We start from the raw sequence: 27,518 nt of genomic DNA on the forward strand, positions 1-27,518 counted from the left end.
CCCCTGCCCAGCTCCACACCCGCGCCACACCCTCAGCTCTCCTCCCCTGCCCAGCTCCACACCCGCGCCACACCCTCAGCTATCCTCCCCTGCCCTGCGCCACACCCGGCTATCCTCCCCTGCCCAGCTCCACACCCGCGCCACACCCGGCTACCCTCCCCTGCCCAGCTTCAGGTAAACACCACCGTCACCACCAGGGGCGTCATGTCCCACCGTGAACCCGTGTTGTGGCTGCCCGCCCACCACTTCCTGCCGCCCCCACACCCCCACACACCCACACCCCCCGCCCTCTCCTAGAACTCTCCTCCAAGTATACTTGACACTTCTCCCAGACGCCCACACCTCCTTATCACGACCCCACCCCCCCCCCCCCCCCCTCCAAGGACCACAATGTGTCACTATGAGTCAGTTCGTCCACCATTCTGTGTTCAATAGCACCTTCAAGGGCGAATATCACACATGTTCACGTTAAGTCGACGACCGGGCCGCGGGGACACTAAGCCCCGGAAGCACCTCAAGGTAACCTCAAGGTAAGCTCTTTTTAACTAAGCTTAATACCTTAATTATCTTTTTGTGTTTCTTCCGCAAGCTTGAAACTTCTCGTTTTCCGCAACACAGGTCCTGCGGTGCCCTTGACGGCTATCCTCCCCTGCCCAGCCCGCTCCACACCCGGCTATCTTCCCCTGCCCAGATCCACACCACACCCGGCTATCTTCCCCTGCCCAGATCCACACCACACCCGGCTATCTTCCCCTGCCCAGCGCCACACCCGGCTATCCTCCGTGTGGGTGTAGGTGAGTGTGTGTGTGTGTGTGTGTGTGTGTGTGTGTGTGTGTGTGTGTGTGTGTGTGTGTGTGTGTGTGTGTGTGTGTGTGTGTGCGCGTGCGTGCGTGCGTGCACGCTCTCCTTGTACACAAGGTCTTCTGATGTGATTGTGCCAGGTCTGATATCATCCTCCCCCCCCCCCTGCTCTTATGGCCCGTCTTGTGTACACTCTCCAGTTTGAAATTAAATTGTCCTCCGTTCCTGTAGAGACGGAACGTTTCTGTGTCCTGAACAAGACGAGGTTTACACGAGGTAAGAGGCCTCAGTGTCCTCGATGGTCGATCTTCCTGACAATTCTAGGGTGATGGTAGTGCAGAGATCTTGCCGGGATTCCTGGGGGGTGGAGGCCTGGTCGAGGACCGGGCCGCGGGGACACTAAAGCCCCGAAATCATCTCAAGATAACCTCAAGATAACCTCAAGGATGGAGACCAAGATGAGAGTGATCATCTTGTTGATGACGTCTCGTCTACAAGAGCTCTACCACTAACACCCCTGTTATAGGCCCTTGTGGAGTCTATAACACCCTGTTATAGACGCTTGTGGAGCCTATAACACCCTGTTATAGGCCCTTGTGGAGTCTATAACACCCTGTTATAGACGCTTGTGGAGCCTATAACACCCTGTTATAGGCCCTTGTGGAGTCTATAACACCCTGTTATAGACCCTTGGAGTCTATAACACCCTGTTATAGACCCTTGGAGTCTATAACACCCTGTTATAGACCCTTGTGGAGTCTATAACACCCTGTTATAGGCCCTTGTGGAGTCTATAACACCCTGTTATAGACGCTTGTGGAGCCTATAACACCCTGTTATAGACCCTTGTGGAGCCTATAACACCCTGTTATAGACCCTTGTGGAGTCTATAACACCCTGTTATAGGCCCTTGTGGAGTCTATAACACCCCTGTTATAGGCCCTTGTGGAGCCTATAACACCCTGTTATAGGCCCTTGTGGAGTCTATAACACCCTGTTATAGACCCTTGTGGAGTCTATAACACCCCTGTTATAGGCCCTTGTGGAGCCTATAACACCCTGTTATAGGCCCTTGTGGAGTCTATAACACCCTGTTATAGACCCTTGTGGAGTCTATAACACCCTGTTATAGGCCCTTGTGGAGTCTATAACACCCTGTTATAGACCCTTGTGGAGCCTATAACACCCTGTTATAGGCCCTTGTGGAGTCTATAACACCCTGTTATAGACCCTTGTGGAGTCTATAACACCCTGTTATAGACCCTTGTGGAGTCTATAACACCCTGTTATAGGCCCTTGTGGAGTCTATAACACCCTGTTATAGGCCCTTGTGGAGTCTATAACACCCTGTTATAGGCCCTTGTGGAGTCTATAACACCCTGTTATAGGCCCTTGTGGAGTCTATAACACCCTGTTATAGACCCTTGTGGAGTCTATAACACCCTGTTATAGGCCCTTGTGGAGTATATAACACCCTGTTATAGACCCTTGTGGAGTCTATAACACCCCTGTTATAGACCCTCGTGTTGGATATTTCCAACATCGAATACAGCATTGTTGTATTCTCATTACTTATTACTAACCATATTAATATTGTAGTAAGTAAAATTAACAACTCGTAGAATTCTCGTGTACTAATAATTCATCTGTGCATTAGGCTAGAATTCTCACGTCATCTGACGCCAGTATTGCGTCAGATTTCTTTACAGTAAAACACATTATATACAATTTGTGTGAGAATTAAATACGATTCTCCATAATTAAAGCATTCTGTATGACAACTGATTGCAGACGAATTGTTCTCTAACTAAAGACCGAATAGAGCTTTAGAATCAAAACGTTTACCTCGCGATAGAGGTAGCGTCATCAATGAATGCTATGGGGAGACATTAATTCCTCTCCCTTGTATCTTTACTATTCTTAAATAGTTAAATAATAATATTTCGTTCCTCTAAATAATAAACCCGTCCAGTCTTTAGAGTTTCAAGCGCGAATGCGAGAAATATTAATGTTCATGCCAATAATTTGTGTAATGAACGTCGACTCGGCGTGGGGGGAGGGACGCGACGCCATCCTCAGTCGGTGAGGCGCTTGGTACACGTACACGTGGGGAACCGAAGAGAGGCAGACCTGCGCTTACCGTACTCACAAAAGACGCCATTGTCCAGCAAATAGGACACGTGTGTCTATCCACAGATGAAAGCCGCCACTGTGAGGCGTGAACGACCTTGCAGATAATATCTTCAACTAGTGCTGGTGTTAAATAAGGGCCCCTAGACTTGGTTCCTGACGACACGTGATCAGCCAACTTGAAACGTACAAATCCAGGATAAGCTCACCTGAATTTAGGATACGTAATTACGGCAATCTTAATACTTACACAGTGCCCACAGTTAAGTACTTTTATTTGATGCATCATTTATAAGTGTATTAATGGTAGGGTGATTGCACGTCACGCGGCAAGACAACACCTAATAATAGGTGATTAGAATTCTATCTGTAGATATCAATAATCTTGAATATGTATTGAGTAGTTAAATCAATTGCTACTGGTAGTTATTTATCTTGCAGCTCGAGAGACGAATTCCTCATGCTGTCTTCTCCATGTTAACCGTGTCATTCGTCGGTGTACCAGACTTGGAGATTAAGAGGACTGCCAGGGTTATCTAAAGGAATCTATTACCAGCTAAGGCTTATTTCTTTTTATTCATAACTTTGCAATTTGATACATTCAGAATGTACAACATAATGTGTGATTTACTGTAACTCATTATTATGCTCATATTCATGTTCTTCTTTGTATGAATAATATTATATTCCACATTCATTATAGGATTAGATTATTATTAATAGAATTAGTGAACGAACCACACTGATTCCTGGACGTACTGACCTCCAGTAATAACCCCCCAATGTAGGTGTTTGAGGTTTGGTTTTAATAATACAGCCCATTAATTATTCTTATGATCATACTTTCTAGTCATATCCATAGTCACTGGTTTTCTCTAGAATTTTATCTAATTATCTGAAATTCTCAGTTTCCCTCTTTACTTTAAAAGCGGGTGGTCCTTCGTAATTTAATTTACTACTTTAATTATTAATTAATCAGAATCAAACCCAAATATCCCACACCTTGTGGAGTCTATAACACCCTGTTATAGACCCTTGTGGAGCCTATAACACCCTGTTATAGACCCTTGTGGAGTCTATAACACCCTGTTATAGACCCTTGTGGAGCCTATAACACCCTGTTATAGACCCTTGTGTTGGAAATTTCCAACAGTTATTCTCATCCCTAATACAACAGGATGTATTTCTTGTATTAGGCTTCATACACATTTAATGTTCATTTAATAATCCTTAATACAACAGGATGTATTTCCTGTATTAAGAGTAATAATTGACTAACACTACTAATATGTAGTTTAGTATTGTAGAATTTACTGTATTAGGCTGTGGAACATCATGTAATTTCTCCTAGAATTGTGTAGTGTTGCGTCAGGCACGCACGGGGGGATAAAGTTTCCACATACCTGTAGATCTAACACCAATGTAACCATTTACTTTCCTTTATTAGGAATAATAATTTAGTAATAGGTTTACTTTTAGTATACAATAGTTTACTGGAATTTCTTTACCCAGCTTAATCGCTGTTCCAGTAAATCATATCATAATCTAACATCATTTCCACCACCAAGCAAGTATTATTTTATTTGTGTCGTCTACATTAACTGACGTGCACTGTGAGAATTAAACATCACCACATAAAATATTTATCTTAATCATCAAGAGTGTTCATACACGTCACCTTCACTATTTAGCGTTAATAAATATAATTTATGCTCGGCTCCTCACGGCGAGCTATTGCGCATGCGCGACTTTGGGGAAGGAGAGAAGGGAGAAGACTCGCGCCATATTTGCGATCAACAAGTGGTGCTCCGTAAGCGGTCCAAAAATCTTCTCATCCAACCGGCATCCGAACATCTTTAGATGCCAGATTGAGGACGCAGCTTCCCAGAATCACGGACACCAGTTCGGCAGGCATTTTTACCTCATTTGTTCTATTTAACGAGCTCTTAAATAAGATCATGTAGGTGCCATGTCGTTATGATGCGGGCGTAAATATAATCTCATGTAAGTGTAGCTCTTTCCCCTCCAAATATTTAGATATTACCGTATATGTGTGTGAATGCTAGTTTGGAGGTGGAAATTACGGGATTATCATTATTGCAGCATGGTGGAACACCCCTGAGGAAGCGTGTGACCGCCATACCCTCACGTGCGCCAACTTATAATAATAATAATAATAATAATAATAATTTTTATTTAGGCAAAGGTACATACATAAAGAGATTTTACAAAGTTTGTTGGCTTTATAGATAAGAGCTAGTACATACAATGCCTAAAGCCACTATTACGCAAAGCGTTTCGGACTTAACACTATCTCAAACTGTTTCCAGCCAGACGTACAGTGGACTGCATCTACGTCCTCTGTCACAGCTGAGACATAATCACTTTTCATTGTAGATAGTAGTTTATTATTTAGAGTCCATATCCATATATATATCTTCTTGAGGTTATCTTGAGATGATTTCGGGGCTTTAGTGTCCCCGCGGCCCGGTCCTCGACCAGGCCTCCACCCCCAGGAAGCAGCCCGTGACAGCTGACTAACTCCCAGGTACCTATTTACTGCTAGGTAACAGGGGCATTCAGGGTGAAAGAAACTTTGCCCATTTGTTTCTGCCTCGTGCGGGAATCGAACCCGCGCCACAGAATTACGAGTCCTGCGCGCTATCCACCAGGCTACGAGGCCCTACCAATATATACCTACATATCTGATACTGCCAGTTATGCATTATTAATCTTCATATGGCAGTAGTATTTTGCATTATATATTTTACCCATTATTTATGTGTGTGCATATTATAATTATTATTACTGCATAATATATGTTCCACATAGATTAATCTTAATCGTGGGGCCTCGTAGCCTAGTGGATAGCGCGCAGGACTCGTAATTCTGTGGCGCGGGTTCGATTCCCGCACGAGGCAGAAACAAATGGGCAAAGTTTCTTTCACCCTAAGTGCCCCGGTTATCATACGTCAGGCTGCGAGCAGCCGCGTCTAACAGCCTGGTTGATCAGTCCAGCAACCAGGAGGCCTGGTCGACGACCGGGCCGCGGTGACACTAAGCCCCGGAAGCATCCTCAAGGTAGGTATCTTATAGAATACCCCCCAAATTGTGTCATGGGAGGCTGGCTCTAGAATTATATAATTTAGTCATTGCTTAATTAATGGAATTTATTAATATAATCATAGATCTATAAGCCACTGATTTCTCATTTAATTAATCATTCTGGTCCTTCGAGCTATCTTAGAATTTATCATTATTTTACATTCACATAATTATACATTTTCTTAGTATTATACTGGAGCCAGATTTCCCCACACCTTGTGGAGTCTATAACACCCTGTTATAGGCCCCTGTGGAGTCTATAACACCCTGTTATAGACCTTTGTGGAGTCTATAACACCCTGTTATAGACCCTTGGAGTCTATAACACCCTGTTATAGACCCTTGGAGTCTATAACACCCTGTTATAGACCCTTGGAGTCTATAACACCCTGTTATAGACCCTTGTGGAGCCTATAACACCCTGTTATAGACCCTTGTGGAGTCTATAACACCCTGTTATAGACCCTTGTGGAGCCTTTAACACCCTGTTATAGGCCCTTGTGGAGTCTATAACACCCTGTTATAGACCCTTGTGGAACCTATAACACCCTGTTATAGACCCTCGTGGAGTCTATAACACCCTGTTATAGACCCTTGTGGAGCCTATAACACCCTGTTATAGACCCTTGTGGAGTCTATAACACCCTTTTATAGACCCTTGTGGAGCCTTTAACACCCTGTTGTAGACCCTTGTGGAGCCTATAACACCCTGTTATAGGCCCTCGTGGAGCCTATAACACCCTGTTATAGACCCTTGTGGAGTCTATAACACCCTGTTATAGACCCTTGTGGAGCCTATAACACCCTGTTATAGACCCTTGTGTTGGAAATTTCCAACAGTTATTCTCATCCCTAATACAACAGGATGTATTTCTTGTATTAGGCTTCATACACATTTAATGTTCATTTAATAATCCTTAATACAACAGGATGTATTTCCTGTATTAAGAGTAATAATTGACTAACACTACTAATATGTAGTTTAGTATTGTAGAATTTACTGTATTAGGTTGTGGAACATCATGTAATTTCTCCTAGAATTGTGTAGTGTTGCGTCAGCCACCCACGGGGGATAAAATTTCCACATACCTGTAGATCTAACACCAATGTAACCATTTACTTTCCTTTATTAGGAATAATAATTTAGTAATAGGTTTACTTTTAGTATACAATAGTTTACTTGAATTTCTTTACCCAGCTTAATCGCTGTTCCAGTAAATCATATCATAATCTAACATCATTTCCACCACCAAGCAAGTATTATTTTATTTGTGTCGTCTACATTAACTGACGTGCACTGTGAGAATTAAACATCACCACATAAAATATTTATCTTAATCATCAAGAGTGTTCATACACGTCACCTTCACTATTTAGCGTTAATAAATATAATTTATGCTCGGATCCTCACGGCGAGCTATTGCGCATGCGCGACTTTGGGGAAGGAGAGAAGGGAGAAGACTCGCGCCATATTTGCGATCAACAAGTGGTGCTCCGTAAGCGGTCCAAAAATCTTCTCATCCAACCGGCATCCGAACATCTTTAGATGCCAGATTGAGGACGCAGCTTCCCAGAATCACGGACACCAGTTCGGCAGGCATTTTTACCTCATTTGTTCTATTTAACGAGCTCTTAAATAAGATCATGTAGGTGCCATGTCGTTATGATGCGGGCGTAAATATAATCTCATGTAAGTGTAGCTCTTTCCCCTCCAAATATTTAGATATTACCGTATATGTGTGTGAATGCTAGTTTGGAGGTGGAAATTACGGGATTATCATTATTGCAGCATGGTGGAACACCCTGAGGAAGCGTGTGACCGCCATACCCTCACGTGTGCCAACTTAACACTTATCTCAAACTGTTTCCAGCCAGACGTACAGTGGACTGCATCTACGTCCTCTGTCACAGCTGAGACATAATCACTTTTCATTGTAGATAGTAGTTTATTATTTAGAGTCCATATCCATATATATATCTTCTTGAGGTTATCTTGAGATGATTTCGGGGCTTTAGTGTCCCCGCGGCCCGGTCCTCGACCAGGCCTCCACCCCCAGGAAGCAGCCCGTGACAGCTGACTAACTCCCAGGTACCTATTTACTGCTAGGTAACAGGGGCATTCAGGGTGAAAGAAACTTTGCCCATTTGTTTCTGCCTCGTGCGGGAATCGAACCCGCGCCACAGAATTACGAGTCCTGCGCGCTATCCACCAGGCTACGAGGCCCCACCAATATATACCTACATATCTGATACTGCCAGTTATGCATTATTAATCTTCATATGGCAGTAGTATTTTGCATTATATATTTTACCCATTATTTATGTGTGTGCATATTATAATTATTATTATTGCATAATATATGTTCCACATAGATTAATCTTAATCGTGGGGCCTCGTAGCCTAGTGGATAGCGCGCAGGACTCGTAATTCTGTGGCGCGGGTTCGATTCCCGCACGAGGCAGAAACAAATGGGCAAAGTTTCTTTCACCCTAAGTGCCCCTGTTATCATACGTCAGGCTGCGAGCAGCCGCGTCTAACAGCCTGGTTGATCAGTCCAGCAACCAGGAGGCCTGGTCGACGACCGGGCCGCGGGGACACTAAGCCCCGGAAGCATCCTCAAGGTAGGTATCTTATAGAATACCCCCCAAATTGTGTCATGGGAGGCTGGCTCTAGAATTATATAATTTAGTCATTGCTTAATTAATGGAATTTAGTCATATAATCATAGATCTATAAGCCACTGATTTCTCATTTAATTACTCATTCTGGTCCTTCGAGCTATCTTAGAATTTATCATTATTTTACATTCACATAATTATACATTTTCTTAGTATTATACTGGAGCCAGATTTCCCCACACCTTGTGGAGTCTATAACACCCTGTTATAGACCCTTGTGGAGTCTATAACACCCTGTTATAGACCCTTGTGGAGTCTATAACACCCTGTTATAGACCCTCGTGGAGTCTATAACACCCTGTTATAGACCCTTGTGGAGCCTATAACACCCTGTTATAGACCCTTGTGGAGCCTTTAACACCCTGTTATAGGCCCTTGTGGAGTCTATAACACCCTGTTATAGACCCTTGGAGTCTATAACACCCTGTTATAGACCCTTGTGGAGCCTATAACACCCTGTTATAGACCCTCGTGGAGTCTATAACACCCTGTTATAGACCCTCGTGGAGTCTATAACACCCTGTTATAGACCCTCGTGGGGTCTATAACACCCTGTTATAGACCCTTGTGGAGCCTATAACACCCTGTTATAGACCCTCGTGGAGTCTATAACACCCTGTTATAGACCCTCGTGGAGTCTATAACACCCTGTTATAGACCCTTGTGGAGCCTTTAACACCCTGTTATAGACCCTCGTGGAGTCTATAACACCCTGTTATAGACCCTCGTGGAGTCTATAACACCCTGTTATAGACCCTCGTGGAGCCTTTAACACCCTGTTATAGGCCCTTGTGGAGCCTATAACACCCTGTTATAGACCCTTGGAGTCTATAACACCCTGTTATAGACCCTTGTGGAGCCTTTAACACCCTGTTATAGGCCCTTGTGGAGCCTATAACACCCTGTTATAGACCCTCGTGGAGTCTATAACACCCTGTTATAGACCCTCGTGGAGTCTATAACACCCTGTTATAGACCCTTGTGGAGCCTTTAACACCCTGTTATAGGCCCTTGTGGAGCCTATAACACCCTGTTATAGACCCTTGTGGAGTCTATAACACCCTGTTATAGACCCTTGTGGAGCCTATAACACCCTGTTATAGACCCTCGTGGAGTCTATAACACCCTGTTATAGACCCTCGTGGAGTCTATAACACCCTGTTATAGACCCTCGTGGAGTCTATAACACCCTGTTATAGGCCCTTGTGGAGCCTATAACACCCTGTTATAGACCCTTGGAGTCTATAACACCCTGTTATAGACCCTTGGAGTCTATAACACCCTGTTATAGACCATTGGAGTCTATAACACCCTGTTATAGACCCTTGGAGTCTATAACACCCTGTTATAGACCCTTGGAGTCTATAACACCCTGTTATAGACCCTTGGAGTCTATAACAGCCTGTTATAGACCCTTGGAGTCTATAACACCCTGTTATAGACCCTTGGAGTCTATAACACCCTGTTATAGACCCTTGTGGAGCCTATAACACCCTGTTATAGACCCTCGTGGAGTCTATAACACCCTGTTATAGACCCTCGTGGAGTCTATAACACCCTGTTATAGACCCTCGTGGAGCCTATAACACCCTGTTATAGACCCTCGTGGAGTCTATAACACCCTGTTATAGACCCTCGTGGAGTCTATAACACCCTGTTATAGACCCTCGTGGAGTCTATAACACCCTGTTATAGACCCTCGTGGAGTCTATAACACCCTGTTATAGACCCTCGTGGAGTCTATAACACCCTGTTATAGACCCTTGGAGTCTATAACACCCTGTTATAGACCCTTGGAGTCTATAACACCCTGTTATAGACCCTTGGAGTCTATAACACCCTGTTATAGACCCTTGTGGAGCCTTTAACACCCTGTTATAGGCCCTTGTGGAGCCTATAACACCCTGTTATAGACCCTTGTGGAGTCTATAACACCCTGTTATAGACCCTTGTGGAGTCTATAACACCCTGTTATAGACCCTTGTGGAGTCTATAACACCCTGTTATAGACCCTTGTGGAGTCTATAACACCCTGTTATAGACCCTTGTGGAGTCTATAACACCCTGTTATAGACCCTTGTGGAGTCTATAACACCCTGTTATAGACCCTTGTGGAGTCTATAACACCCTGTTATAGACCCTTGTGGAATCTATAACACCCTGTTATAGACCCTTGTGGAGTCTACAACACCCTGTTATAGACCCTTGGAGTCTATAACACCCTGTTATAGACCCTTGTGGAGCCTTTAACACCCTGTTATAGGCCCTTGTGGAGCCTATAACACCCTGTTATAGACCCTTGTGGAGTCTATAACACCCTGTTATAGACCCTTGTGGAGCCTTTAACACCCTGTTATAGGCCCTTGTGGAGTCTATAACACCCTGTTATAGACCCTTGGAGTCTATAACACCCTGTTATAGACCCTTGGAGTCTATAACACCCTGTTATAGACCCTTGGAGTCTATAACACCCTGTTATAGACCCTTGTGGAGTCTATAACACCCTGTTATAGACCCTTGTGGAGTCTATAACACCCTGTTATAGACCCTTGTGGAGTCTATAACACCCTGTTATAGACCCTTGTGGAGTCTATAACACCCTGTTATAGACCCTTGTGGAGCCTATAACACCCTGTTATAGACCCTCGTGGAGTCTATAACACCCTGTTATAGACCCTCGTGGAGTCTATAACACCCTGTTATAGACCCTCGTGGAGTCTATAACACCCTGTTATAGACCCTCGTGGAGTCTATAACACCCTGTTATAGACCCTTGTGGAGCCTATAACACCCTGTTATAGACCCTTGTGGAGCCTTTAACACCCTGTTATAGGCCCTTGTGGAGCCTTTAACACCCTGTTATAGGCCCTTGTGGAGTCTATAACACCCTGTTATAGACCCTTGTGGAGCCTATAACACCCTGTTATAGACCCTTGTGGAGTCTTTAACACCCTGTTATAGACCCTTGTGGAGCCTATAACACCCTGTTATAGACCCTTGTGGAGCCTATAACACCCTGTTATAGACCCTTGTGGAGCCTTTAACACCCTGTTATAGGCCCTTGTGCTCTCTCCCTAACCCTCCTCCCCTAACTTATTCCTCATTCGTGCACGTTACCGGAGAGCGGACTATAGCTCATGGGCCCTGCCTGCTAACACTCATTGACTGAGTCGGTGACGCCGCCTTAACCCTTATTGGTCGGACCATTTTCACACCAATCTTAACTATACGCGCATGCGCAGAACTTACTGTGTTTGCGGCGACAGCTGTAAGGTGGCAGTGTCATTTTAACTATTGGTCAAGTTATGATCCCCCCCTATTTTAGGCCCCATTCCCCCCCCCCCCTTCACTTTGCTGTGGCCAAAGTAGATATGGGTAGACTCAATAGGTATAGGTAGTTGATATGTCACTCAACACCCATATCTACTCACCAAATACACCAACTTCACCAATCAATCAATCAATCGATCAATCAATGAATCAATCGATCAATCAATGAATCAATCAATGAATCAAATCGATCAATCAATCAATGAATCAATCGATCAATCAATCAATGAATCAATCGATCAATCAATCAATCGATCAATCAATCAAATCAAATCACACTCAGCTTACCTTTGTGGGACTTTTCCATTTTTCTTCGAATTCTTCTTTCGCCTTTTCGAGGAACTCTTTGACTGTAAGAGAGAGAGAAAATAATTATAATCAGTTTACACCACACACGACACTGATGTGTTTCTCTTAATGTGTGTGTGTGTACATCCCCACTACACGCCACGGATATGTACGACTCTTACCTCGTCAATTGTGGCGGGGGAGACGTCTCCCGTCACGCAGGGTGCAGTCGCACCTCCACAGACCTCCAGTATCAGCTCTTGATACTGGTAATGATGGCTCAAAAGGGCCACCACTTACGGGCTATTCATGCCCGTGCCACCTCTTGGGTGGCTTAATCTTCATCAATCAATCAATTGTGGCCCACAGATCATTATGTGATGTATATGTATCGTTCTTTATGTCGGATGGTGTCGATAAGTGTGTGGGGGGGGGAGGGGAGGAGTGGGGGGGGGGGGAGAGGTTGGGGGAGGGGGTAAAGTAAGTGTCACACACACTTACCTGGGGAGGGAGACCAACCAGATTATTAGTGCTGTCCAAGGTGTAGAGGGGGGGGGAGCCGACCTGAAGCACCAGGACTAGTGGGGGGGGCGGGGGGGGCTCAAACCAGGTAAACACGCCAGGCAGCCCGTCCTCATAAACAAAGGCCCAGAGTCCATTCCATGCACCCGCCAAACCCTCAGCTGTTTCGTTTTGACCTCACTGTATTTCCCACTTCTATACTTCCCTTCACCTATACCTCTCCTTCCTCTTTACTCCAAAAAAAAAAACACCAGCTGTTTATGAATGAAAAACGGTTTACACACGACTCACAACTGCTGACATTCGAACATATCCGGAACAAGTGCTTCACTGACGAATTTTGTTCGAACCACAACGCTGTAAATGCTTCACCCACGTACTACAAATACAAATAATCGCCAACAGAACCTAAACACCTAACCTAACTTATGCCTATATATGCACAATATGCTAATATATTAAAATATCAATTTATATTTTATTAAATACAATAAAATAATTAAATTAATAAAATAAATTTTATAAAACACGAAAACTTGCCATTCAACTGTTGTCATTGTTATAAACAGCCTCCTGGTGCTTCGGAGCTCATTAACTGTTTAATAATTGTAAACAAAGCCGCCAAAGATTGAGAAAAGATGTACAGGTTCGTAAGTGCTTGCGTAAGTGCTTTCGTGAATCTGGCCCCAGCGCCCCACGCCTCTCCTACCCATGGAGGAGGAGGAGGAGGATATACATATACATATACCCAGCGCGCCAATGACCTCTCAACATCACGAAACAAATATGATGCAAACTTTAAAGCTGTGGATGAAAAGTGTGTTCCGTAACCTGTTCCTTCAATGCGCGTCTCTACCTACCACCTATGTCCCTTTTGTCCGGCTTCACTGTGTATTGAAATAGCACCCCCGCTCTACTCCTCCTATTGTGGCCCGTCCCACTTACTTCAGACTTTGTAGTTTTTTTTAAGGACTTTTAAGCTTTTTAGGACTTTTTAAGCTTACTGTGAAGGTGGTGGTGGCGTGGCCGGCGCCCTGGTGACTGTGGGGAGCACCGCGCTCTTTCCACCTACCTTGAGGTTACCTTGAGGTTACCTTGAGGTGCTGCCGGGGCTTAGCGTACCCGCGGCCCGGTCGTCGACCAGGCCTCCTGATTGCTGGACTGATCAACCAGGCTGTTGGACGCGGCTGCTCGCAGCTTGACGTATGAGTCACAGCCTGGTTGATCAGGTATCCTTTGGAGGTGCTTATCTCTCTTAATTACCCTTAATATCATATACCTTGTTATTAACTCACACTATGGGGGAGACGGGTCGTATTCAATATTTGTATTTGCTATTTGTGCCTGCAGGACCGAGCTGCTATAGCTCTTGGACCCCGCCTGGCCCTCGGTTGTCTAATGTACTGACTCGCTATCTATTTTGGTCTCTACCATATCTACCACCATATCCTCCCTCCCTCTGACACGCATTCGCCTACTCCCCCCCCCTCCCCCACCACCTCTCCACGGAATGTGAGTGCAATCCGCAACAGCCACCTCCCAGGTACATATTTACGGCTAGGTGAACAGAGGCATTAGGTGAATGGCGATTCTACCCAGTTGTTTCTGCCTTGTTAGGGAATACAACCTGGGTCCGTGGACTACTAATCCTGAACGTTGTCCGTTCGACCGCAAGGACCCCGAGTATGTATTTACTATTTGTGTCTGCAGAATCCAGCTATTAGCTCTTGGATCCCGCCTTTCCAACCAATCTATTTGTACTTTATTATATCTACTACATATATTTCTTTCTAACACACGCGCACACACAGGCAGACTCCATACACAGTTTCAAATGTAGATATGATAGAGCCCAATAGGCTCAGGAATCTGTACACCAGTCGATTGACAGTTGAGAGGCGGGACCAAAGAGCCAAAGCTCAACCCCCGCAAGCACAATACTGGCCCTCCAGTATCTTCAACATGTATATTATATGATATCTCTCTCGTCTCCTTTCTAGAGAGTACATTTGGAGAGCTTTGAGACGATCCCAGTAATTTAGGTGTTTTATCTCGTCTATGTATGCCGTATATGTTCTCTGTATTCCCTCTATTTCAGCAATCTCTCCTGCTCTGAAGGGGGAAGTGAGTGCCCTGGGAGAAGAGGGGGGGGGGGGGGAGGGGGGACAGAGAAACTAGCGCCATCTCTTACAATAACAGAAAACAAATGCGTGCCATGATGCGTCATACCCATCCATAAACATGCCACACTGAACCACCACCACCACCACCTACTGTGATTTACAAGTCGCTATGCAAGTGATTTTACTAACAAATCTTTTTCAATTTACAGGAGTGAGAGGAGTTGGGGCAGGCGGGGGGGGGGGGGGGAGGTGTTGCCTCATCACGCACCTGCCTCAACAGTGATGCCTCTCAACTGCCACTCCCCACGCACGCCCATCCTTAGCTAATTAAGCCACGCCCACGCATTATCCTAACAGCCTGGGCCACGCCCACTCCCATCAGCACATTACAATTGGAACACCTACCCGCTCTTCCCCCCCCCTTCTGTATACTGTGTGTGTACACCCGGGTGTAGACAGGATAAAGGATACCTGATCAACCAGGCTGTGACTCATACGTCAGGCTGCGAGCAGCCGCGTCCAACAGCCTGGTTGATCAGTCCAGCAACCAGGAGGCCTGGTCGACGACCGGGCCGCGTGGACGCTAAGCCCCGGAAGCACTTCAAGGTAACCTCAAGGTACACACACTCCTGGGGCACGTCGCGGTGTCGGACACGGGCATAATGTCACCCCTGGTCGCCGACACCTGGGTCTGTGGCCGACACGCGGCCATTGTCGACGTGCGAGCCTCAAGGCTCACTAAACAGGGGCCAGATTCACGAAAGCACTTACGAACGTGTACATCTTTCCTCAATATTTGACAGCTTTGGTTACATTTATTAAACAGTTTACAAGCATGAAAACTTCCCATTCAACTGTTATTGTAATAAACAGCCTCCTGGTGCTTCGGAGCTCATTAATTGTTTAATAATTGGAAACAAAGCCGCCAAAGATTAAGAAAAGGTGAACAGGTTCGTAAGTGCTTGCGTAACTGCTTTCGTGAATCTGGCCCCTGCTCTTGCCCGCTTCACAAGGTATAGTCTCGGTTTTCATTTAAGCAAATACTAATTATTTCACACGACAGTAGCCTCAGGCAAAATAAAAGTCAGTTACTAAATACATTTATTATCCAATTACTTTAATATTTTTTTAAAGAATGTATTAGCGAGGCTTACATATGGGAGGTGAAGGGAGACTTTGAGACCATTTGTATGGGTGAGCAGGGGTGGAGGGGGGGGGTGTCAAGGGGAACACCACTATGACGGTCCCCCCTCACCCACCCGTCACCCTGCCAAGTTTAATGAGACTGTCACTAAGCGTCTGTCTTCCAACCTTGGACAGATGATTTTTTTTTAGATATAGATGTATCAAAGAACAAGAGTAGCCAAAAACAACTATATAAAAATATTTGTGTGTGTGTGTTTAACGTGTTCCAAATCCTTTGGTGTTAAACGCGTTATGATCTCGTCTCTCTCGTGTTGCATTATATAATATTCTTGCCAACATTATGCTCTGAACGATGCCATTAATAAAGGCTGCTTGGTCAACCGCTTCCATCGGGAGCGTCCCGCGAGAGACTGCCCACCGTCGTGTCGGGAAGCTGTATCTCTGGTATATACGGGATGGCCCCGTCTTCCCGCCACACGGGGGAGACATCTCCCGTCACGCAGGGTGCAGTCGCACCTCCACAGATCTCCAGTATCATCTATTGATACTGGTAATGGCTCAAAAGGGCCACCACCACTTACGGGCTATTCATATCAATCTTCCCGCCACACACATCTTTATCCTCACAACCAAAAGGAAAACTTGTGCTAGAAATGTATTTTTTTTTAACTATGGGTAGCCACAGCACCGGGCAGCTTCAGAGATGGCTGGACGTGCCCTGGGCTGTGTGGTCACTGCCCTCTGTGATGGCTGGACGTGCCCTGGCTGTGTGGTCACTGCCCTCTGTGATGGCTGGACGTGCCCTGGCTGTGTGGTCACTGCCCTCTGTGATGGCTGGACGTGCCCTGGGCTGTGTGGTCACTGCCCTCTGTGATGGCTGGACGTGCCCTGGCTGTGTGGTCACTGCCCTCTGTGATGGCTGGACGTGCCCTGGGCTGTGTGGTCACTGCCCTCTGTGATGGCTAGACGTGCCCTGGCTGTGTGTGGTCACTGCCCTCTGTGATGGCTGAACGTGCCCTGGGCTGTGTGGTCACTGCCCTCTGCGATGGCTGGACGTGCCCTGGCTGTGTGTGGTCACTGCCCTCTGTGATGGCTGAACGTGCCCTGGGCTGTGTGGTCACTGCCCTCTGTGATGGCTGGACGTGCCCTGGCTGTGTGTGGTCACTGCCCTCTGTGATGGCTGGACGTGCCCTGGCTGTGTGTGGTCACTGCCCTCTGTGATGGCTGGACGTGTCCTGACTCTGTGTGTGGTCACTGCCCTCAGAGCCTCCACTGGGAACAGTGCCGAGCGTAATGCGGTGCCCAGAAATACCATCATACAGCCGGCAAGAGTATAATGTATAAACTGTTGTATAATAAAGCCAAGTTTAGCGAAGCAACACAGAGTACGCGAGCTGCATGTGCGCTTATGTGCGTTCATGTGTGCGCTTATGTGTGAGCTTATGTGTGCGCTCATGTGCGTGCATTTGTGTGCATTTGCGCGTGTTCACGGCGAGAGGGGTACCACACACTGCTAGCAATGGTTACACAGTCTAACTTGAGACTAGCAGAGTCGTGGTGCTCGCCCAGCCTCCCCTCTCTCTCTCTCCACTCTGGTGAGGGTGACGGTGTGCCTCGCCCAGACCTCCAGCCGCGGGCCCACCTGCCTCCTGCCCAGGAGGACGAGGAGGACCTCGACCATACCCACCTGCCCAAGTCTTGTCAGGGGGTGAGACCTCCGTCATTCGCACCACCTCCACAGTACACCACATCTCTCTTTGTAATTACTGCGCGCGCTGCCCCGCCCGAGTAATCGATACTACTGCGTCAGTTCGGCGGCCACCGCCACTCCTGTTCCTGCTGCTCCTTCTGTTTAATGCAACAGCAGCATGACAATAGTAGCAGCTTTGGCTACTGTTGATGCTGCTGCTACTGCTGCTGCTGCTGCTGCTGCCAAACACACCCAGTTCCTACTGTTGCCGACACTGCAATTCATTTTACAGCGGCTTAAATATTACTACTTACAACACTTTGTGTTATAAGTTTAATTAGGGAAGGGGCCCCACAGAGAGGGGGGGGGGAGGAGGAGAAGGGTCACCTGGCGGAGGTAGGGGCGTCACGTTGGGGGGAAGGGAGGGGGGGGGTGTTCCTCACACCTCCCCCAACACCTTAGCAGCCTCTTAAACGTCCCAGAAAACTGTTCCTCTGTTCAATGAACGGTTTCCCCCACTGTTTCCAGCAGTGGAAGAACGCAAGTATGAAACTGCAAGTGACGTATTATCCCCCTTGCAAGGTGGTACAGGAAGAAGACATGTTTCCCTCTAGCATGTATGTCTAGCCTACGCTTGAAACAATCCCTCGGTCCCACGACCCATTGTCTGACCCAGCAAATTGTTCCATACTAGACGGTATATTACTCAAACGTCGTATATAAGACGTCTCGTCTACCCCTTCTTATGCCCTCTGTAAAATACACGACTCTCTCACCCCACTTAATTAAATATGCAAATGTATATATCACTAAATTATCTACCACAGGGAGTGTTGCCGCCAAGTTACCTTTTACTCCCGTCTAAATGATGTTTGCGGGCACGGTTGGGGAGGGAGAGGGGAAGGAGTCGTTATTTTTATTGTTACTACTTTCAACCACAGACGTGGCCAGGCATGTATAATGCTAACCAGCATATACCCATTTTCTTCTATCTTCCATGGACAGGGTGAGAGATCTGTTAAACATATAGTTCAGGGATTTATTGATCAACCACAGAACGTGATTGCAGTGCTTTTAAAATGCTAATCTAACCTTAAAATGTTAATACACAGGGTTACGTCCGTCCTACATAAACAGTGTTCGAGGTGTTGCTTTTACATAGTGTCATTAATGTGCGTTTACACAGGTGAGGTGTGGCAGCTCACCGCCTCAATGGCGTGTTACTTGCCCCCCCCCCCCCCCCGGCCCAACCACTTGGACTGGACGGTAGAGCGACGGTCTCGCTTCATGCAGGTCGGCGTTCAATCCCCGACCGTCCACAAGTGGTTGGGGCACCATTCCTTCCCCCCGTCTCATCTCAAATCCTTATCCTGACTCCTTCCCAGTGCTATATAGTGGTAATGGCTTGGCGGTTTCCCCTAACAGTTCCCTTGCCCCCACCCAACACACACACACACACTTATTGGGGGGCCTGGTAGCCTGGTGGATAGCGCGCAGGACCCGTAATTCTGTGGCGAGGGTTCGATTCCCGCACCAGGCAGACACAAATGGGCAAAGTTTCTTTCACCCTGAATGACCTTGTTACCTAGCAGTAAATAGGTACCTGGTGCGAGTTAGTCAGCTGCCACGGGCTGCTTCCTGGTGTGTGTGTGTGTGTGTGTGTGTGTGTGTGTGTGTGTGTGTGTGTGTGTGTGTGTGGAAAAAAGTAGTTAGTAAACAGTTGATTGACAGTTGTGAGGCGGGCCGAAAGAGCAAAGCTCAACCCCCGCAAACACAACTAGGTGAATACAACTAGGTGAACACAACCAGGTGAACACAACCAGGTGAACACAACCAGGTGAACACAACCAGGTGAACACAACCAGGTGAACACAACCAGGTGAACACAACCAGGTGAACACAACCAGGTGAACACACCAACTACTGGAAAAGGTCGCCCATGCATTTCAAAAGATCATTGACCTCCGCTGCTGTTTACCGCACTGTAAGAAACTATGATCTTCATTAATCCCTAAATCCTCGCCCATAACCCCCCCTCCCCCCCACCACTACACAATCTTTCTTATCCCCCCGACCCCACCCCCTCCCTCTCTCTCTCTCTCTCTCTCTCTCTCTCTCTCTCTCTCTCTCTCTCTCTCTCTCTCTCTCTCTCTCTCTCTCTCTCTCTCTCTCTCTCTCTCTCTCTCACCACCATACTCATCTCTTCTCTCACACGCCGACAACCCCTCCCCCCCCACCCCCCTTTAAAATCAGTTCGGAACTTCTCAAACAAACAAAAATCCAAATTTAACCGTTCGGTGTAAGGACGTTTTCGAATAGATTTTCGAACGGATGTGTTAAGTACATAACTATAATGTTAAGACCTGTTGTGTGTGTTTGTGTCATGTTCTGGGTGGAGGTGAATATTACACACACACACACACACACACACACACACACACACACACACACACACACACACACACACACACACACACACACACACACACACACACACACACACACTCACACACTCACACACTCACACACACACACACACACACACAAAAAAAAAAAAAAAAAAAAAAAAAAAAAAAAACTTGCGTTGCCTTTCTTTTTGGGTGGGTCACGTTAGGCTTATGTAGGTTACATTATGAGGCGCAGCTTAGGCCTGTGTGTATTGGTGGGTTGTTAAATTTGGGGGAAATAGGCCAGGTAGTTTTGTTGGTTAGGCAGCTGTCGTAGCAGCTGTCTAACTCCTAGGTACGTATTTACTGCTAGGTAACAGGGGCATCTGGGTGAAAGAAACTGCCGAATTGTTTCCGCCTCCATCGGGGATCGATCCCGGGTCCCTAGATCTACGAGATCAGAGCGCTGTCCACTCAGCCACTAGGCGCCCCTAACGGCACGTGTATGGCGTGCCTTGATTCACAAACAATGGAGATGGACAGTGAAATGTGCAACCTGAAATATTTCGCTCGCCTAATTCATATCATGGTGCAACCCGTATTTTTAAAAATAAGGTCGCTTTTCGCTGGTTTGCGCGCTATGCCCAAAAATGGACGTAACTTGAAATGAAATCGGCTCACGAAAGTGATACACTGTCCCGTTTTCTGTTTGAGTCCTCCGGCTTACTCAGGTTAGGAGGTTATCTTGAGATGATTTCGGGCCTTTAGTGTCCCCGCGGCCCGGTCCTCGACCAGGCCTCCACCCCCAGGAAGCAGCCCGTGACAGCTGACTAACACCCAGGTACCTATTTTACTGCTAGGTAACAGGGGCATAGGGTGAAAGAAACTTTGCCCATTGTTTCTCGCCGGCGCCTGGGATCGAACCCAGGACCACAGGATCACAAGTCTAGCGTGCTGTCCGCTCGGCCGACCGGCTCCCCCCAGGAGAGTTAACTTTCAATTAATGTTTTTCATGACGTTTTGAAACCTCAGGAGAATTTCTACACTGCCTTCCTAATCTACCACAGGACCCTTAACTTGCTGTTTTTGGGGAAAAAAAATCCAAAATTTATTTAAATTTTTTTTAATTTTCAAATTACGTCCATTTTCGGCCATACGGACAAACGATCAAATTCAGAGGTGATTTGTAAGAGGACAGGTTGTAGGTGACCTTTTTTTTTTTAACAAGATGCAGCATACAAACTTACTTGAATGAATTCACTGACGATGACAAAGTTACCCAACACTGTTATCACTTTGAACTATATGTTTAACACATCTCTAACCCTGTCCATGGAGGACAGAAGAAAATGTATATATGCTGGTTAGCATTGTAAATGTCTGGCCACGTCTGTGGTAGAAAAAAAAAAAACTAACTGCTATCACTGCTGAATTTAATATAAACCTTCAGGTTTCCGCCCCGAGATGAACGTGAACTATCAGGAGAGAGCGCTAAGTCATTATACGACTATATAGCACTGGGAAGGGATCAGGATAAGGATCTGGGATGGGACGGAGGGGAAGGAATAGTACCCAACCACTTGTGGACGGTCGGGGATTGAACGCCGACCTGCATGAAGCGATCATCATTCCTCCTTGATGATGATGATCTAAGTTGTCATATCTGTGGGTATAAGACTATCAGTGATGGTGACCAGTGAGAGTGATGCTGACCAGTGAGAGTGATGGTGACCAGTGAGTGTGATGATGACCAGTGAGAGTGATGGTGACCAGTGAGAGTGATGGTGACCAGTGAGAGTGATGGTGACCAGTGAGTGTGATGATGACCAGTGAGTGATGGTGACCAGTGAGAGTGATGGTGACCAGTGAGAGTGATGGTGACCAGTGAGAGTGATGGTGACCAGTGAGAGTGATGGTGACCAGTGAGTGATGGTGATCAGTGAGAGTGATGGTGACCAGTGAGTGATGGTGACCAGTGAGAGTGATGGTGATCAGTGAGTGATGGTGACCAGTGAGAGTGATGGTGACCAGTGAGAGTGATGCTGACCAGTGAGAGTGATGCTGACCAGTGAGAGTGATGCTGATCAGTGAGAGTGATGCTGACCAGTGAGTGTGATGGTGGCCACCTTCACTATACCTCACTTGCTAGTTACTGCTGCCTGTGGTGGTGACACCATCCTCCCTCCAGCCCACCTACAAAAAGGTCACTACCGCTCACCTTGAAAAGGTCTAAGTTCGTGCCCAATAGAGAACCTGATTATATTCCAACTGGTGGAATTGCTTGGCCAAACCCTAAGTGTAATTCCCATGAGAACAGACTCAGTGCTCGTCTTAATATCTGAAGTGCCTAGTTAGGCAGCAAGCCAAGAGAATATCTCTATAACAACAAACAGGCCAAGAGGTACATCTGGCTAGAATGGTCACCTTACGTAATTACAAAAGAAATCTTCTGGCATAACCTACAGACAGGTGGGAGCGCCCCCGACGAAACACTTGGGCTTAATTTCCCCCCCCAAGGTATTAAAAGGATTAAGAAAGAGGAACAATATTGATAGGTCAAAGGGAACTGATAATCTACCTATCACCCCCCCCCCTCTCTCTCTCTCTCTCTCTCTCTCTCTAAGATGCTACGAATCTTGAAGTGATTTTTAACCAATTTCAAAGTTCATGCAAAATATATGTCATGTTATAACAAATGTTCAAGACAATACAAGAGCGAGGTACAGGGCGGGCACGCACGCACGCACGCACGCGGGCACGCACGCACGCACGCGGGCACACACGCACGCGGGCACGCACGCACGCACACAAACGTACAAATCAACACTTAATACAACGCAAATTTATCCCCCACAATGTTTCTTACGCAATAACAGGTTAATAGAAGGGGGGCGAGCCGCGGGAGGTGGGTCACGTGGTGGTGGTGGTGGTATAGCACGACCCCTGCTGGCGCCACACACACACACACACACACACACACACACACACACACACACACACACACACACACACACACACACACACACACACACACACACACACACACACACACACCACTCCCCCCACACACCTGGTGTGCTGCGTTATACCTGGCAGTCACCACCTATGTACCACCACCACCAGATACACCACCACCCCCAACACTACGACTCCCACCACTAACCCCACCACCATCCCCACTACCAGCCACACCACCATCACCACCACCACCACCAGCAGGACCACAACTATAAAGGTAGTCATTAACAGATCCATCCACCACTAATAAAAACACGAGCCAACAAAAGGAACAATAGCAGCGTCTGTATCGACAACAATTACTGCATCTACACACACACACACACACACTGGGGGTGCTGGTGGCTGAGTGGATAGCACGCTGGATACGTAGGCCTGTGGTCCAGGTTTTAATTCCCGGCGGAAACAGATGGCCAGAGTTTCTTTCACCTTGATGCCCCTGTTACCTAGCAGTAAATAGGTACCTGGGAGTCAGACAGCTGCTACGGGCTGCTTCCTGGGGGGTGGGGTGGGGGGGGTGCGCGCACACGTGTGTGTGTGTGTGTGTGTGTGTGTGTGTGTGTGTGTGTGTGTGTGTGTGTGTGTGTGTGTGTTTTCAAGAGAAATATGTGTAGAAGATATAATAGAGGAAAAATAGATTTGATAGAAAGGCGGGGTCCAAGAGTTAATAGCTTGTTTTTGAAAACAAAAATAGTAAACACATACACAAACACACACACACACACACACAAACAGAAGAAATTAAAGAAAGTGAAAATGACCCAGATTTGATTGCAACAGTATTAAACGAAAATAAACGATATGATCTCTGATGCAATATTCCCAGAGGAATATCTGGGAATCCCTCTGGGAATAATATCACAGAGGGATTCCAAGTGATAGGGGAAAGAACCCCAACCCAGGCAAGGAGGAGGAGGACCTGCACTCCTAGTAAAACTGGAGTGGATGTTCTCAGAACTCAAGAATCAGAGTGAAAACGGTCTACACAGACTCCATCATTGTGACACTGACAGCAGATGGAAGACGAACTGTGTGTCCTGGTGATTTACAACCTCCCACCAAGCAACAGAAGACCCAGACAGGAATATGATAAAGACAAATCATGCACAGAGGCATTGCAGAGAGCAGCAACAGTGGCACACAGAATGAGAGCTAAACTGAGAATGGCACACAGAATGAGAGCTAAACTGAGAATGGCACACAGAATGAGAGCTAAACTGAGAATGGCACACAGAATGAGAGCTAAACTGAGAATGGCACACAGAATGAGAGCTAAACTGAGAATGGCACACAGAATGAGAGCTAAACTGAGAATGGCACACAGAATGAGAGCTAAACTGAGAATGGCACACAGAATGAGAGCTAAACTGAGAATGGCACACAGAATGAGAGCTAAACTGAGAATGGCACACAGAATGAGAGCTAAACTGAGAATGGCACACAGAATGAGAGCGGAGGAAGTAAGAACACAGATAGCATCACTGAATGTAACTAGAGCTTCTGAGCCAGATAAAATATCATCATGGATGCTAAGAGCAGCAGCACAGGCCCTCAGCATACCTCTAGCACTAATCTTTAATGTGTCACTAACAAAGGGGAAATTGCCAAGCTGCCGGAAGAAGGCAAATGTGGTGCCAATCTACAAGAAAGGAGATAGAGAAGAGGCACTTAACTATAGACCAGTGTCACCCACAAGCCTCCCTTGCAAAGTCTTGTGTTGATATTTGTAGATGATGCAAAACTAATGAGGGAGGGTTGAGACCGATGACGATTGTAAGATTCTCCAGGACGACTTGAACAGGTTGCAGAGCTGATCCGAGAAATGGCTGCTAGAGTTCAACATTAACAAGTGCAAAGTGATGGAAATGGGAACAGGAGCCAGGAGACCGAAAGGTCAATACACATGAAGGGAAACTACGTCCCTATAATGACTAGAGAAAGAGACCTGGGAGTGGACATAACACCAAACCTAACACCAGAGGCTCATATAAATAGAATAACATCAGCCGCATACTCTACTCTGGCAAAAGTTAGAACATCTTTCAGAAACTTGAATAAGAAGGCTTTTAGATCACTGTATACCACCTATGTGAGGCCAGTCTTAGAGTATGCCGCCACATCATGAAGCCCCATCTTAACACGTAAGGAAGTTCGAAAAGGTGCAGAAGTTTGCAACGAAACTCGTCCCAGAGCTGCGAGGGATGAGGTACAAAGACAAACTGGATGAACTTTTTTATTTTTTTTTTTTTTGCAGGGATTGTATTTGTTTTTGTTTTTTTTTTTCCTGCGCGGGCCCTAAGCCTCTGGCTGGCTCACTAAGTGTTGCTTGAAGTAACTAAACCTGACGACGTTAGAAAAGAGGGGGGGTGAGGGAGGAGACATGATACAGAAGTATGCAATACTTAGAGGGATTGACACGGTGGAAAGAGAGGAAATGTTTACAATGAATATCAACAGAACAAGGAGGCACGGACGGAAGCTTGAGACTCAGATGTGTCATAGAGATGTTGGAAAGTTTTCCTTTGGCGTGAGGGAAGTCAGTAAATAGAATGACCTAAAGGAGCAGGTTGTAGAGGCTAATTCCATTCATAACTTTAATAGTAGGTATGACCAGCGAGAACCCTTCTCGCGCGTGTGGGTGGGTGGGTGTGTGTGTGTGTGTGTGTGTGTGTGTGTGTGTGTGTGTGTGTGTGTGTGTGTGTGTGTGTGTGTGTGTGTGTGTGTGTGTGTGTGCGTGTGTGTGGGTGGGGGGGGGGGTGTAATCTTGCAAGAGGATAATCAATACAATCAGCAGCAGGGCATATTCTGGGGTATAGCACTATTCCTGTCCCCCCGGCGTGAGGCAAGAGATATTGGTGGCCAGAGCAGGTTGTAACCGGTGAAGGCACTACGGGCTCACCATAGCCCGTGCTACTTGCAACTTTGTCCCAGGTAGCAAATCTTTAACAACAACAACATGTAACAACAACAACACGCGGCCCCAGGGCCTACCAGCTGATATATCACTCCAGGGTAATACTTGGCGGGGGGGGGGGGTGTTTATTATTGTATGGGGGAGGCAATACCCGGTCATCTTGGGGGGGGGGGGGGGGTCAGGGAAGGTCATCATGGGGGGGGGTCAGGAAAGGTCATCATGGGGGGGGGGTCAGGAAAGGCCATCATGGGGGGGGGGGCAGGAAAGGCCATCATGGGGGGGGGGCAGGAAAGGCCATCATGGGGGGTAAGTAAAACACGTGTATGGGGGGTAAGTAAAACACGTGTATGGGGGGTAAGTAAAACACGTGTATGGGGGGTAAGTAAAACACGTGTATGGGGGGTAAGTAAAACACGTGTATGGGGGCTAAGTAAAACACGTGTATGGGGGCTAAGTAAAACACGTGTATGGGGCAAGTAAAACACGTGTATGGGGGGCAAGTAAAACACGTGTATGGGGGGCAAGTAAAACACGTGTATGGGGCAAGTAAAACACGTGTATGGGGCAAGTAAAACACGTGTATGGGGCAAGTAAAACACGTGTATAGGGCAAGTAAAACACGTGTATGGGGGGCAAGTAAAACACGTGTATGGGGGGCAAGTAAAACACGTGTATGGGGGCAAGTAAAACACGTGTATGGGGCAAGTAAAACACGTGTATGGGGCAAGTAAAACACGTGTATGGGGGGTAAGTAAAACACGTGTATGGGGGCAAGTTAAACACGTGTATGGGGCAAGTAAAACACGTGTATGGGGCAAGTAAAACACGTGTATGGGGCAAGTAAAACACGTGTATGGGGCAAGTAAAACACGTGTATGGGGGCAAGTAAAACACGTGTATGGGGCAAGTAAAACACGTGTATGGGGCAAGTAAAACACGTGTATGGGGCAAGTAAAACACGTGTATGGGGGCAAGTAAAACACGTGTATGGGGCAAGTAAAACACGTGTATGGGGGCAAATAAAACACGTATGGGGGCAAGTAAAACACTTGTATGGGGGCAAGTAAAACACGTGTATGGGGGCAAATAAAACACGTGTATGGGGGCAAGTAAAACACGTGTATGGGGGCAAGTAAAACACGTGTATGGGGGGCAAGTAAAACACGTGTATGGGGGGCAAGTAAAACACGTGTATGGGGCAAGTAAAACACGTGTATGGGGGCAAATAAAACACGTATGGGGGCAAGTAAAACACTTGTATGGGGGCAAGTAAAACACGTGTATGGGGGCAAATAAAACACGTGTATAGGGGCAAGTAAAACACGTGTATGGGGGCAAGTAAAACACGTGTATGGGGGCAAGTAAAACACGTGTATGGGGGCAAG

The 27,518-nt window shown here is 46.6% G+C and overlaps 1 protein-coding gene across 9 annotated transcripts in view; it reads right to left on the minus strand.

Annotated features, from left to right (window-relative positions):
- Positions 1-27,518, minus strand: part of Pka-C1 (Protein kinase, cAMP-dependent, catalytic subunit 1) — an 894,574-nt gene that overhangs the window by 57,343 nt on the left and 809,713 nt on the right. For all 9 annotated transcript variants that reach the window (XM_069307461.1, XM_069307460.1, XM_069307459.1 and 6 more), the window contains one exon: positions 12,334-12,395. In XM_069307461.1, coding sequence (XP_069163562.1) covers positions 12,334-12,395 — 62 coding nt within the window. The remainder of the gene's footprint in view (positions 1-12,333; positions 12,396-27,518) is intronic.

Source organism: Procambarus clarkii, chromosome 60, assembly GCF_040958095.1.
Source record: "Procambarus clarkii isolate CNS0578487 chromosome 60, FALCON_Pclarkii_2.0, whole genome shotgun sequence".
NCBI classification, from domain to species: Eukaryota; Metazoa; Arthropoda; class Malacostraca; order Decapoda; family Cambaridae; genus Procambarus; species Procambarus clarkii.